This window comes from Schistocerca cancellata, chromosome 5 (genome assembly GCF_023864275.1).
Source record: "Schistocerca cancellata isolate TAMUIC-IGC-003103 chromosome 5, iqSchCanc2.1, whole genome shotgun sequence".
Classification (NCBI taxonomy): Eukaryota; Metazoa; Arthropoda; class Insecta; order Orthoptera; family Acrididae; genus Schistocerca; species Schistocerca cancellata.
Window position 1 is genome coordinate 414,727,464 of NC_064630.1, and position 15,070 is coordinate 414,742,533.

At 40.4% G+C, this 15,070-nt stretch overlaps 1 protein-coding gene across 1 annotated transcript in view; it reads left to right on the plus strand.

Annotated features, from left to right (window-relative positions):
* The window catches only part of LOC126188571 (uncharacterized), a 113,304-nt gene extending 112,276 nt beyond the window's left edge, over positions 1-1,028 (plus strand). The window contains exon 8 of the mRNA XM_049930173.1: positions 421-1,028. Within this exon, the coding sequence (XP_049786130.1) occupies positions 421-455 (35 nt within the window). The 3' untranslated portion in view covers positions 456-1,028. The remainder of the gene's footprint in view (positions 1-420) is intronic.
* Positions 1,029-15,070: the final 14,042 nt, after the last annotated feature.

The following is a 15,070-nucleotide window of genomic DNA, read 5'->3' on the forward strand; positions in this document are numbered from 1 at the left end:
AATCATTGAAGGAAGAACTCGCCGAGGACGACCTAGATTAACCTACATTCAACAAGTAATAAATGACATCGGGTGCCAGACCTATGCAGATATGAAGAAGAAAGTTGACAAAAGAACGGAATGGCGTGCTGCTGCCAACCAACCTGTGGGTTGATAACCGAAGAAGAAGAAGAGAAAACATTGTTAATTTAAGTGACAGTAGAATCATAATTTCAATCAAGAGCAGGTTGAAATGCAAGAAATGAACTTTTAATCCATGTTGATTGGTGCAAATAGTGGCAGAATATTTACATTTGATTAAAGATACTACCATTTCTTCTTAATATAGCTTACCATAATTTATTTGATGAAGTCTGTTATATACTTTTTTCATGTAATTATTTCCAAAGGTAATATAAGATAATGTGTTTAATTTTTCAGCAAATGTTTTCACCGAGCAATCTGTATCTCCTTAAATGCTGGAAGCCTGAAAAAGCACAATGTGTCCACTGTTAATATTGTCAAGAATAATTTAAGAAGTACAAAGCAGTGTGACAAATTTTTGAAGCAAAATTCTGGTTTTATATGAATTGTACTTAATAAATCTATTTTGAATGTTTATGTGTGCATGTATGTGTGTATGTATGTTGGCAAATCAAACATTGTAAGTATTTTATATGTCACTGAAATTACTGTATTTCAATTGTATTATCTAGAACACTCTGCCTGGAAATTGAGCCTATATTTTCTAAAGACTGTTGTTTCTTGGACTCTTGCCATTTTACAAGTATATGTCCTGATATCCTTCCTTTTGTGTGTTCATAGATGTAAGAATAACTTCCTGTCATTTTCTTTTATTTAAAAAAAAAAATCTGTTCTTCGTGATTTTTCACAGTTTTAGAACACAGTTGCAGGTTGTATTATTGGTGTTTATATTTTCAGCACTTTATTGTTATTAACCTTTTTAGTTGTACAGAATAAATTAGAATTTTATGATGTAATCTGAATTACAGTTGTTGAAAATATATGAACTGTGATTGTTACAAGAAGTTTTGAAAATTAGTATAAGACTTTTAGAACATTTTGGATTTTGACCCTAGTAAGTGCCAAATTGCAGCACTCAAGGTAAGGTCTGAGCTCATAAGCCACAATATGATGTCCTTGAGTCATATTTTCAACCACGGCTACGATCTCCATAATATTTTAATAAAACTTTCATTAGATATGCAATGTTCAATGTTGAAATCATTATAAACTGCACATATCTTTCCTGATAGCACCAATAATTAACTAGATATGACAGGTGAAGGAACGCTGTTATGTTGCATCAGCTTACCTTATTTTCAGCCAACAACTACCACTACAGTAGTGACTCATTTAGCAGGTTACCCTGCTGGCACCAAATGTGGTTACACATTATAATACAATTTTATAAGGCTTTTATTTTTACCAATACTCAATGTAAGTATGTGATGTTGCTAGAATCTCAATGAAGGATTTGAAATTTTTACATCAAACCTAAATCTTTACAGCGCAAGACTTCTGTGTTTTATGAGAAAAACCCAGGTCCATATTTTTTAGTGCTTTTGATGTCATATTCTTTATGCTTGTAATAATGAGCCTTCTCAGTTCTGGTAACAATTCTCGAAGAGAAGGATGGAAAATTTCTTCTTGATGTTACCCCACAGGAAGAAATTAAATGCTTGAGAGATATTATGAACAGCACAGATGCATCCAGAACATGTTATCTTGCATCTAGTGTACAATCATTTCATTCACTCAAGAAGTCTTTAAGGAATAGCATCATGTAACCATCAAAAGTCTTGGTGTCAAATACATAATTGCATTTAGTTTCAGAATCTGTCACATGTACACTCCTGGAAATGGAAAAAAGAACACATTGACACCGGTGTGTCAGACCCACCATACTTGCTCCGGACACTGCGAGAGGGCTGTACAAGCAATGATCACACGCACGGCACAGCGGACACACCAGGAACCGCGGTATTGGCCGTCGAATGGCGCTAGCTGCGCAGCATTTGTGCACCGCCGCCGTCAGTGTCAGCCAGTTTGCCGTGGCATACGGAGCTCCATCGCAGTCTTTAACACTGGTAGCATGCCGCTACAGCGTGGACGTGAACCGTATGTGCAGTTGACGGACTTTGAGCGAGGGCGTATAGTGGGCATGCGGGAGGCCGGGTGGACGTACCGCCGAATTGCTCAACACGTGGGGCGTGAGGTCTCCACAGTACATCGATGTTGTCGCCAGTGGTCGGCGGAAGGTGCACGTGCCCGTCGACCTGGGACCGGACCGCAGCGACGCACGGATGCACGCCAAGACCGTAGGATCCTACGCAGTGCCGTAGGGGACCGCACCGCCACTTCCCAGCAAATTAGGGACACTGTTGCTCCTGGGGTATCGGCGAGGACCATTCGCAACCGTCTCCATGAAGCTGGGCTACGGTCCCGCACACCGTTAGGCCGTCTTCCGCTCACGCCCCGACATCGTGCAGCCCGCCTCCAGTGGTGTCGCGACAGGCGTGAATGGAGGGACGAATGGAGACGTGTCGTCTTCAGCGATGAGAGTCGCTTCTGCCTTGGTGCCAATGATGGTCGTATGCGTGTTTGGCGTCGTGCAGGTGAGCGCCACAATCAGGACTGCATACGACCGAGGCACATAGGGCCAACACCCGGCATCATGGTGTGGGGAGCGATCTCCTACACTGGCCGTACACCGCTGGTGATCGTCGAGGGGACACTGAATAGTGCACGGTACATCCAAACCGTCATCGAACCCATCGTTCTACCATTCCTAGACCTGCAAGGGAACTTGCTGTTCCAACAGCACACTGCACGTCCGCATGTATCCCGTGCCACCCAACGTGCTCTAGAAGGTGTAAGTCAACTACCCTGGCCAGCAAGATCTCCGGATCTGTCCCCCATTGAGCATGTTTGGGACTGGATGAAGCGTCGTCTCACGCGGTCTGCACGTCCAGCACGAACGCTGGTCCAACTGAGGCGCCAGATGGAAATGGCATGGCAAGCCGTTCCACAGGACTACATCCAGCATCTCTACGATCGTCTCCATGGGAGAATAGTAGCCTGCATTGCTGCGAAAGGTGGATATACACTGTACTAGTGCCGACATTGTGCATGCTCTGTTGCCTGTGTCTACGTGCCTGTGGTTCTGTCAGTGTGATCATGTGATGTATCTGACCCCAGGAATGTGTCAATAAAGTTTCCCCTTCCTGGGATAATGAATTCACGGTGTTCTTATTTCAATTTCCAGGAGTGTAGATGCATCTGTTATCTTACGGATTTTTCATAAGGTAACAGGCACAAAATTCAACATACCTTTCCAATGTTCAGCATACTGTCTGGACAAAAGTTTATCAAAGACAGTGGACTGTCATGTTTTGCACTTGGTGATAGATTAAAAATACAATGTTTGCCGAAGAAAATGGAACACTCGAAAGGGGAAGAGGAAATGAAATGAAAAGTCATGGGTTGAGATCGTGTGTGTTGTTATTGCTGTGCTCACAAAATCAAGAAAATTTAGAAAGAACTTGGCAGTATGAGCCCACTTATCAGTATGACATTGTACCTGTTTGACCTGGATGCATGCATTGATTTGGTTGGGAAGGGTGTCTGTCATAAAGCCATTGTATCCTCACCTGACGCTAGCTGACCTCACAGCTGTTGTAACTGGTCCTTGATATCCTTTATAATGGCACCGGGATGGAGTTGATATCCAAGCTGCTGTTTGCACATATGCTGTAATAGGGACAGATCTGTAAATCTTGCTGGCAGCAGGGATACCTCAACATAATGCATGCAGCTCATAGACAGATGTGTTCTGTTGAAAACTGCCACCATAATAGTGTCATTTGAGAGATCATGTACCAGTGTGTCACCAGAGTTTCCTCAATCACTACCAGCTGTGATCTTAAGTCATATTCGATGGCTCTCCAGACTGTGAGATCAGGAGTAACATTGATGTGCTACTCCAAAGCATTGGAGGAATGGGACATCTCCCAGGTCACCTCCATACTCACCAACAGTGGTCATCCACGGTATAGTAGGACCACAATTCATCACTGATCACAATGCGATGATAGTCATCAGCAGTCCATGCTTCCAGTCCCAGCACCAATCCAATTGCGGCCTTTTGTGATGTGGTGTTAACAGCAGCCTACATGTTGGGATGGTAATTCCCTAGTCTGGCTGGTGCTAATTTCTGACAAATGGTGCGGGGTCACACAGAATGTTCCAGAGAATCCATTGCTTGTTCGTGATGGCAGATCAGATACGATGTGGTTGTGTACAAGTTGGGCATTGGGGCTCAGTTCAAAGCAGGACTCATCGCCAGAGAGGATTCTAGTCCAGCCAATGAGGTTCCAGACCAAAGATGAATCTGGAGATGCCCTGGACAGTGATTGGAAACCAACCTGACTGTCACCCACCATATGCCCAGACAACAAGGAGTGATGCTATGGGGTGCTATTTTTTATCATGGCAGGTCCCCTTTGATTGTCATCCATAGTGCCCTTGCAGCACAGCAGTACACTGACAATATTCTACACTTAGCTTACATTTCAGTAAGATAATGCCTGCCCGCACATGGTGACTGCATGTCTTTGTGCTTGCCAAACGCTACCTCGGCCAGTAAGGTCGCCAGACTTCTCTCCAATTGAGAACATTGTGTGTGTGTGTGTGTGTGTGTATGTGTGTGTGTGTGTGTGTGTGTGTAATGTAGTGAATTGAAGATGAACGCTTTGTGGATAAATATACATCGCGCTACTTTTAGTGGTTCCATGATGCTGTTCTTTAAATACATTGAAGCTCTCCAGCAATGTTCACAGAGTGTATTCACTTTCAGAACTCATTTATATTCAGTGGGGTCATGTCTCGTTGGAAATTGAACCCCCCCATTGCCGCCTCTTCCATCATGACTTGTATCTTTAACTAGTTTTCGAGTATATTCAACTTAACTGAGTGATATGGTAGTCCTCACGGCAAAAAGCTGATCAAATATTTCATTTAGAACTTTACTAAAACACGTTTTCTTTATGGCCATAACTTTTATCATAGTGGCAGCCTGGCAATCCTTGGGTTTTCAGATTTGAATATTATTTCCATTAAAATGTGTAGGTAAATAAAATATGGCTTTTGATCTTCTAGTAAATTGTGCTGGCAGATCAGTGGCCATCAAATCTCAAAAAATGCCTGCATCTTCACAGAATAATGGGCCTGCAGTTTATGTACCAGTTGCACTTTGCACAAGATTGATTTCAATCACTCCATAGGGTTTTCTTCACTGTTATTCCTAACTAAACCTATTATGTGACTCTCTCCACAAATTTCTACAGGTTTCATGGAAAAATTTTGGTATATTCTTTGCAATCAATGTGAATACTGAATTTACTTTTCATTTATTGTGTAGTTACATTATTGCCCATCAGTATATGATTGTCTTGCCGTAAAGAAAAGGATAGATTGCTACTCAGTATATAGTGAAGATGAGTCACAGACAAACACATCCTAAAGTACTATACAGCCATTAGCCACACCGTAATGGTGTCCTTATGGAGATAACTTTTCCTGCACAGTAGAGCGTGTTCATGACAAGGAGGAAGGAGGAGATTGATGGGGATAGAGAGGGAGGAAGAGGATGGACAGAGAGAAGGCTGGAGAAGGAGATAAGAATGTATATCCAATTCCCAAACATATTTAGCAATTGTGAAGCATTACCAGATTCACTTGTAATATATAAATATGTATTTAATATAGAAAGGGGAAACACCGTTACCAAAAATCTTGAAAAGTACTTGGCCAACCAATTTGCTTCATACTTTTACACAATACTCTAATGAACATTCAGATGGACATAGGTTCTATATTTTTTAAATAAATACAATGTATTAGTATATATGGAATATACAAATTTGAAATGTTGTTACTAAAAATCTCAAAAAGCTTTTGACCGATTTTCATCATCTCTTTACACGTCACTCTAACAAATGTTTGGATGGACTTAGACTACACATTTTTATAATATATATAATGTGTAATAGCAAACTTGTTAGCAAAAACCTTGAAAAGTTTTTGATCAATTTACTTAAATCTTCTACAGGAACTTTAATAAACATTCATGTGCACATAGGTCCTATATATCTTTTTAAACAACAATGTACAAGTTTTGTGTTACAACTGACTATGAGAAAGAAACTGTTGTGCTTTGATCTGCAGTGAATGCGTGCAGTTTTGTTTCCTTTCTCTCAAACAGTTTTAACTATGACAGTAGACTTATCAGACTTAGACTACTACTATGGAATCTGAATTTGCAATAACAATATACAGAGCTTAAGATCAGAGACAGGGATAGTATAGGTAGACAGAGAAAGGGAGGATGAGGAGATGGACATATGCAGAAAGGAGGAGGAGATGGACAGAGAGAGGGAGAGGAGGAGATGAAGAGAAAGGGAGGATGAGGAGATGGACAAAGAGAAGGGGGAGAAGGAGTTTAGGTCATATGTCCAATTCTCATTCATATTTAGGCTTGATACTTTAGCAGTACAAATTTTTATTTAAATTCTTAAATATGGACATAATACTATGCTAGGCAGTGGCCACCCTTGGCATAACTGAAATGAAAACTTAGTAATAAATTTCAGCTGTTGTCTTTTCAGTGGTGTTTTTTACTTCACCATTGTACAGTTTGAAGTCACAGTTTCATCATCAGGGCTTCATTTGTTATTTAAAGACATTCATTGAAGTTAAACATGCCAGAAACTCATATCGGTGAATCTTGTTTATTTCCTTTGTTATGACATCATAATGGAGTAGCTTCCACATGTTGTTTGTAACGGTTATTGTTAGTACGCTGAAAAATACATACATTGACACAACAGCTTTCATTAGAATTCATCAGTGTAATGTGTTAATCAGAAGTAATAGAGGAGTCCCTTCTGTCTTTCCTTTCCAGTGCCCTTTAACCAGTCAGTGCTGAATCAGGTCTGGTATGATATTTTTCCAATTTTCGCAGAGGACCAACCGTACTTGTATATAGATTATTGTTATGATGGAGTTGCCACTAAGAGGATTCTGTGTCATGAAAACTACTCTCAGCGAGAAAGTTTATAGATCCTCCTCCTGGGAGAAAAAGAAGAAATGTGTATTTATGGGTCAAATTCATTTTCATTTTGCAGTTGATTTTGTTCTGCTTGCCTCTAGTGCTATGGAAGAACTTAGTGAAGCAAGTTTGATAGTGAACCTAGAAAGCAATTTAAGATGAAAATAGTGTGTAATCAACACATCAAAAGAGAATTGTGTTTATTAACAATGAAATCAGTGTGTTGAACCAATTGCTGAGTTTTTGTATGGTCAGGAAAAGAAATAAACAAAGGAGTAAAATGGGCCTAAAGTTGTTTTTGGTAAACTACACACAATCTTGACAACTAAGCTTTTGAAGTGACTGAAATGGAAAGCTTAAGTCAGTGTGTGTTAACAATTTTGATTCATGGAAGGGAGACACTGACTTTTAATTCTAAAGCCATTCAGAGACTGAGGGTAGCTCAATGGGCAAGGAAAGATACGTGCTAGTAACTAATAGAAGAGATTGGAAATAATTCTGAAAAAAGTATGAGTGAGAAGAAACTTTATTCAATTTGAGTGTGTTAACTTTGAGAAATACCTGGACTTTATACAGTGGAGTGACTGGTCACTTCGTAAATGCTACAAATGTGCAAATAATGGAGGTCTTTCAGCAGCTTTGTGTTTGGGTGCAAGAAGGGTAATGGTGGCGAACTTGTAAGTACACATATTATAACAAAAATCAAGGAGTGTGCTTTCAGGTATAAAAGATGACTATGCATTTTTGTGTAATTAAATGTGACATAATTACATCAATACTGATCGCAATATGAAAGTGACATTGTTCTACTGTTTAACCAAGGCAGCAACATTGACTGAAAGGTTCATCTAGCTGTCCTTTTCAGCTGCTGTACCATTATTTCTTTAATCACTACATACATACACCCACAACATAACACATCATTTCACACTTTAATAATTATGTACAGTACACTATTGACAACATAATGAACCAATGGTCAGGTTACTAGTTACATTTGTGAAGCACTTTCTAATAGCAGCCACCATGATGTTTTGTGGTTCTATTATTATGGATGTGAATTTGATCTTCATTTGTGCCTTATGGCTACATATTTAACATACCTCCATAACATCATACAACCAGCATTAATTGCTGGTCCTTCTGAGGAAGACGTTTTTAAAGACATTGCTATATCTACATGTGCATCTACACACTGCAAACCACCGTGAGGTGCATGGCAGAGAGTATGTCCCATTGCACCATTTATTAGGATTTTGTCCTGTTCCATTCACATATGAAGCATGGGAAGAATGATTGTTTGACTGCCTCTGTGTGCAGTAATTATTCTAATCTTATCCTCAAGATCCGTATGTGAGTAGTATGTAGGGGTCTGTAGTATGCAGAGTCATCATTTAAAGCCTGTTCTCTAAACTTTTTTAGGAGACTTTTTCAGGACAGTTTACGTCTGTCTTCAAGAGTCTGTTAGTTCATTTTCTTCAGTATCTCTGTGACACTTTACCATGGATCAAAAGAACCTGTGACCGTTCATGCTGCCCATATCTGTATATGCTCAATATCCCCTGTGAGTCCTATGTGGTATGGGTCCCACACACTTGACCAATATTCTAGGATGGGTCACAGGAGTGATTTTGTAGACTGATTGCACTTCCCTTGTATTCTGCCAATAAACCAAAGTCTACCATCTGCTTTACCCATGACTGAACCTATGTGATCATTTCATTTTGTATCCATACAAAGTGTTACTCCCAGGTATTTGTATGAGCTGGCCAATTCCAGCAGTGACTCATTGATATTATAGTTACATGATACTAAGTTTTTTCATTTTGTGAAGTGCAAAATTTTACATTTCTGAACATTTAGAGCAAGTTGCCAATTTCTGCACCATGTTAAAATCTTATCAACATCTGACTGAATATTTATGAAGCTCCTCTCAGACAGTACTTCATTATAAAGAACTGCACCATCTGCAAAAAACCTGATTTTACTATTAACATTGTCTGCAGTGACATTAATATACAACATGAACAGCAAGGGTCCCAACACACCTCACTGGGGCACACCAAAAGTTACATCTACATCTGACAATGATACTCTATCCAAGACAACATTCTGTGTCCACCCTACCAAAAAGTCCTCAATCCAGTCACAAATTTCACTTGATACTCCATGCGATAATACTTTTGACAATCAGCGTAGGTATGGTGCTGAGTCAAATGCTTTTCAGAAATCAAGAAACACTGCACCTACCTGGTTGTCTTCAACCAAAGCTTTCAGTATGTCTTGTGAAAATAGTGCGAGTTGTGTTCCACATGATCAATGTTTTCGAAATCTGAGCTGATTGGCAGTGAGGAGATTATTCTGTTCAAGTTACCTAATTATGTCTGAGCCAGAATATGTTCTAAGATTCTACAACAAATTGGTGTCAAGGATAATTCATGGTAGTTTTGTGGATCACTTCTACTATCCTTCTTGTAGACCGGTGTGGCCTGTGCCCTTTTCCAAAAACTGGATATGGGTTCTTGTTCAAGGAATCTACAAAAGATTACAGTTAGAAGAGGGACTAACTCAGCTGCAAAGTCAGTATAGAATCTGACAGGGATTCCATCAGAGCCTGGAGCTTGATTCAGTTTCAACGATTTCAGCTGTTTCTCAACACCACTGACACTAATACTTATTTCATTCATCTTTTCAGTGGTATGAGGATTAAATTGGGGCAATTCTCCTGGGTTTTCTTTTGTAAAGGAACATTTGAATATGGGGCTAAGCATGTCAGATTTTGCTTTTCTACCTTCAATTTTAGTTCCTGTCTCATTCGCTAGTGACTGGACATTAACTTTGGTCCCACTAACAGCTTTTACATACAACCAGAATTTCTTTGGATTTTGTGAAATGTTATTTGACAATATTCTACTTCGGTAGTCACTGAAGGCATCGTGCATTGCACTCCTGACAGCCAAGCACATTTCATTTAGCATCTCTACCTACAGCCTGTTATGCAGTAATCTCTATTTCTTTAGAAGTTTCTTTACAGTGACTGTATACCATGGAGGTTCCCTTCCATCATGAGCTGTTCTACTGGGTAAATTATATCCAGCGCATGGTCAACTATTCTTTTAAACTTGAGCCATAGTTCTTCTACATGCTCCTGATCTGTGCCGAAAGTTTCAAGTTCCTCATTGGGATATGACATTACTGATTTTTTTATGTGCTTCTTTAAGTTGTACTTGGTTCATCATTGTCACCATAGCCATATCGTTGTCACTGATACCAGTTTCAATGTGGACATCCTCAAAGAGGTCAGGTCTATTTGTTGCCATTAGATTCAATATACGAGGATCGTTCATTAGTAATGCCCCACATTTTTTTGTTCAGAACATATTTATTGTTAAGAGTCAGAATTAGGTGACAATATACATCGAAATGTCTTGTCCATGTATCAATATTATGACAAGGGAAGTTGCTATTCACCGTATAGCGGAGATGCTGAGTCGCAGATAGGCACTACGAAAAGACTCTCACAATTAAAGCTTTTGGCCATTAAGGCGCGCACACACACACACACACACACACACACACACACACACACACACAAATGCAACTCACACACGACTGCGGTCTCAGGCAACTGAAACCACCTGTGACTCAGCATTTCTGCTAAATGGTTAGTATTAACTTTCCTTCTCATAATATTGTTATATTCCATCCTGGATTTTCCATTGTTTGATTTTTGTCTTGTCCATGTCCTATTTTTCTACATATTCTCCATAATGTTCTGTGGCATACACCGACATTGTGAAAGAGCATGTATTCCCTGCTGGTAAAAGCTCTTGTCCTGTAGGTGTAGCCATGTTTTCACTGCATGACTGACACTCTCATCATCTTCGACATGTGTTCCCCATAGAGAATCTTTAAGCAGCCCAAAGAAATGGAAGTCTGAGGGTGCCAGGTCTGGACTGTAGGGTGGATGAGGCAGTGATGTCCAATAGCTGTGACAGAACATCCCAAGTGTGGCTGATCATGGAGCTCTGTTTCTGCATTTCCTGAAGGCTGTAACTTTCTTTACCCATCACCCAACTGTAGTCCTATCAACTGGAGCATCGCCATACACTGCACACGAATGTTTATGGATGTTCACCAGGTTTCTTTTTCTGCACACAAGAATTCAATAATAGCACACTGATTCTAGCGTGAGACGTATGTAGACGCCATTTTGACACTGTACTACGGTTCAGCCATCTGCCAGAATGATTCAAAACTTCATCGGTGCACAGAACAAACACCAATGTGAAGTACCAACAAGGATGTTTGCCTAAGTGTATTAATGGCTTTTTTAAAAAAAATTTGGGGTATTACTTACTGAACGACACTCGTATTACTATCATGAGTGGTGTTCCTAACTAGCTGTTCAATGTATTTTTCAGAGAAGGCATTTAGTAAAGTTTTGCAGGATGTCTTATCATGTCCACCACTAACAAAACTGTAATTTTCCCAATTTATTGTTAGATGATTAAAGTGTCTACCAGTGATTACAGTGTGATTGAGGAACTTATGTACAAGTGAACTGAGATTTTCCCTGAAATTTTTGGTTACATCAAGAGATGGACTAGTGGGTAACAGAAGGATCCAATTATCATTTTACGCCCACCCCTGATTGCCCAAGCAATCTCACATGTAGTTTCAATTTCTATCTTGGTGAGTTTCAGTTTTTTGTCTACTATGACAAATACACTACCTCCATTTTCCATTTGGCTATCCTTTCGATATACACTTAAATTTTCCCCAAAAATCTCGCTGCTCTCAATTTCCGGTTCAATCAGTTTTCTGTACCTAATATTGCATGAGATTCACTGCTTTTCATGAGCATTTCATACTCTGGCACTTTGTTGCAAATGCTTCGGCAGTTTACCATTAGGATTTTAATGCTCTCATCTATGGGAGGCATTTCTTTCGATCTTACACTGATATTTCTGGGTTTCCTACAGCTATCGTTATCTGGATTGGATGGAGACTTGCCTAATCTAAAAACACCTGATCTATTTAGGGGGCCCTACAGTTCTCACCGCTATGGCGCAAGTCCAGAATGTTGTAACCTAGCTTGTCACAGAACCCTCAAAGTCTCTGGTTCAGTCCTTCCACTCGATTCAGAACCAAAGTACCACAATCAGTTGTGGGGACAATGTTGCAAATTGTGAGCTTCATTGAAACTCCACATGCAAGGCTGGTCTTCTCTGCCAATCACTGGAATGGGCCAAAAATGACCTTGGAGCCCAGACGACAGGCATCATTTGTTCCAATGTGCGCCACAATCTGCAGCTTGTTGCACCTTGTTCCCCCAGTGGATACCAGAATAGTCCCTTGAACATGTTGAATGATGCCTCCAGGCATACGCACTGAGTGCACCAGGTGGACTTTCCTGTCCCTTACTGCCATTTCCCTACGGGGTACCATCATTCACTGTACATTTGAACTGCCAACTATTAATACACTCCTGCCATTTGCGTTTGCCTCCTCCTAACACTGGACAAAACAGGTTTCCTCAAAACATGTGAAGTGAGTCCCACTTGCACAGTTTCAGTAAAAGACAGCATCTCAAACTTGTTGCTTACAGGGTTGGTACAACACTCTCAGTCCTTCCAGGTCCTCACCTACCCTGTACAGGGTACCTAAATCTACCACTGTACAAGGTACCTAAATCTACCACTGAAGCACTACTTGCAGTCAAGTGGACAGGCAATGACAGAAACCTGTACTTTATGCAGAGGAGACAGAGTCCACAGGAGAGCATAGTACTTCAGGTACCTCTGATACAGGCATCGTAGGTACTGTACATGTCTCTCGGGAGCTCTTCCAACACACCGATTTGCAGCAGCTGCCAATGGTTTGACATCAGTCAGTGTGACTCCCTACTGCTTACAAACGTCAACCAACTCATCCCTTGTTTGAGAGTAGCATTCACAGTGGACTCACTGTGAATGCTGTTGGCATTTTGACTTGTGCAATGTATTACAAGGCAGTGAACAAATGACTAAATCACCTAGCTCAATACTGATTGCTCTCAGTAGTTCACTGAAGTACGTAAATGTAATTATATTCCCACACTACTCAGTGAGACTCTTATGAGGTGGGGGAGGGGGGCTGTGGGGTACCCGAAAAGTATTTGCAGCAGCTGTGGCGTACCCGAAGGTTTTTGCAAAAAGATGTCAGTTACTTTCGATACAGTGGAAATGCTTTTGAGTTAAAGAGGGCACCACATCTCAATGCGAAAGCGACAAAGTAGTGCCTGAATCTACACTGGAATACCGGTATCAATGGCGAACAAATCAGCCCCAATGACTCAAGCAGGAAAAAGGGAAGACATGCTCCAGCAATAATTAGCGGTCATTGAATAAACATTCCCCACCACTACAACAAAGTAAGTAGAGGTTCAATTAACAAAGGTGTCGATAATCAGTATGTAACATTATAGTTTAAACTCGTACAGAAAGGTGCAGCTGGCAGTTGTGGCCAAGCGGTTCTAGGTGCTCCAGTCCGAAACCGTGCTGCTGCTACGGTCGCAGGTTCGAATCCTGCCTTGGGCATGGACGTGTGTGATGTCCTTAGGTTAGTTAGGTGTAAGTAATTCTAAGTCTACGGGACTGATGACCTCAGATGTTAAGTCCCATAGTGCTCAGAGCCAGCCGGCCGGTGTGGCCAAGCGGTTCTAGGCGCTTCACTCTAGAACGGCACGACCGCTACAGTTGCAGGTTCGAATCTTGCCTCGAGCATGGATGCGTGTGATGTCCTTAGGTTAGTTAGGTTTAAGTATTTCTAAGGGACTGATGACCTCAGATGTTAAGTCCCATAGTGCTCCGAGCCATTTGAGCTCAGAGCCATTTGAACCAGAAAGGTGCAAACTGCATATATATAATAACATCGTATTGAGAACTAAAATTGAATAATTATTCTAAGTTGCAAGAAAACCAGTATTTGGACTATGCGTTTGTGCTACATGTAGTATTGCAAAAAAATCCCTCCATAACCCATTGCAGCTTGTCCTGAAATTAGGAATCATGAAAGCGCACTCAGATCATCCACATATTCCGCAGCAAGAAAAAGTCCACTGTTGTTGCAGGATCATGAAAGTGAGACGTATGTTCCGAAATATTACTTTATAACAAGTTATTATGAGGTTCATTGTTCATTTCACATTTCCGTATGAAAACTTCAGTTAATGTGAATAGCTACAAATACCCCCATTTATGTCTCATAGAAATACATAATACATTCATGATTTGACACATGCTGCTTTGTTTAGGAGGCGCATTTCTCATAGCCAACCCTGCGATAGTAGTTAAGCAGTGCACTCAATCAACCGTTGCAATTATTGCTTAGATCATGTCTTTCTTGCTAAAAACAGCCCTCAGTTTACTAAGGCATTACAGATAATTTTATCCAGTAATCTAGTATGCACGATTTACTATCCAGACTAAGTATCGCAATACGTTACCCCTGGCTCACAGAGGCGGTATCAGGGTTGCCAAGATAGCGGAATTTCCGCTAAATTTGACGGATTTTACACAGTCAGCGGGTGAAATTTTGTATTTAGCAGTCAACGGATTTTTTAACGGACTTGTTGATTGATGTCTGCAACAATATTTTTGCATTTAATTCAGTCTTTCCACTATACAATTTGAAATTATATTTAGCGTGAAAAATCCTAAACTGGCAACAGTATGACTCCAGATAACTCTTAATAATAAGATTTCGATATAGTGTTTCCCCTGCCTCAACACAACAGAATAATCCTTTCCAGTCTTTGTTCTTTGCTTTTAGCATTGCAGTTACAAGAGTTATCGTGGACCAAAGTCGGCACAGTGCATAGTGTTGAACTGTTAATGTTTAAGGTGCAGTTAATAGCGTTGTAATCAGTGATTTTTTTTACTTTTTTATTAGCTGTCTCATCAAAATGTCGAAGCA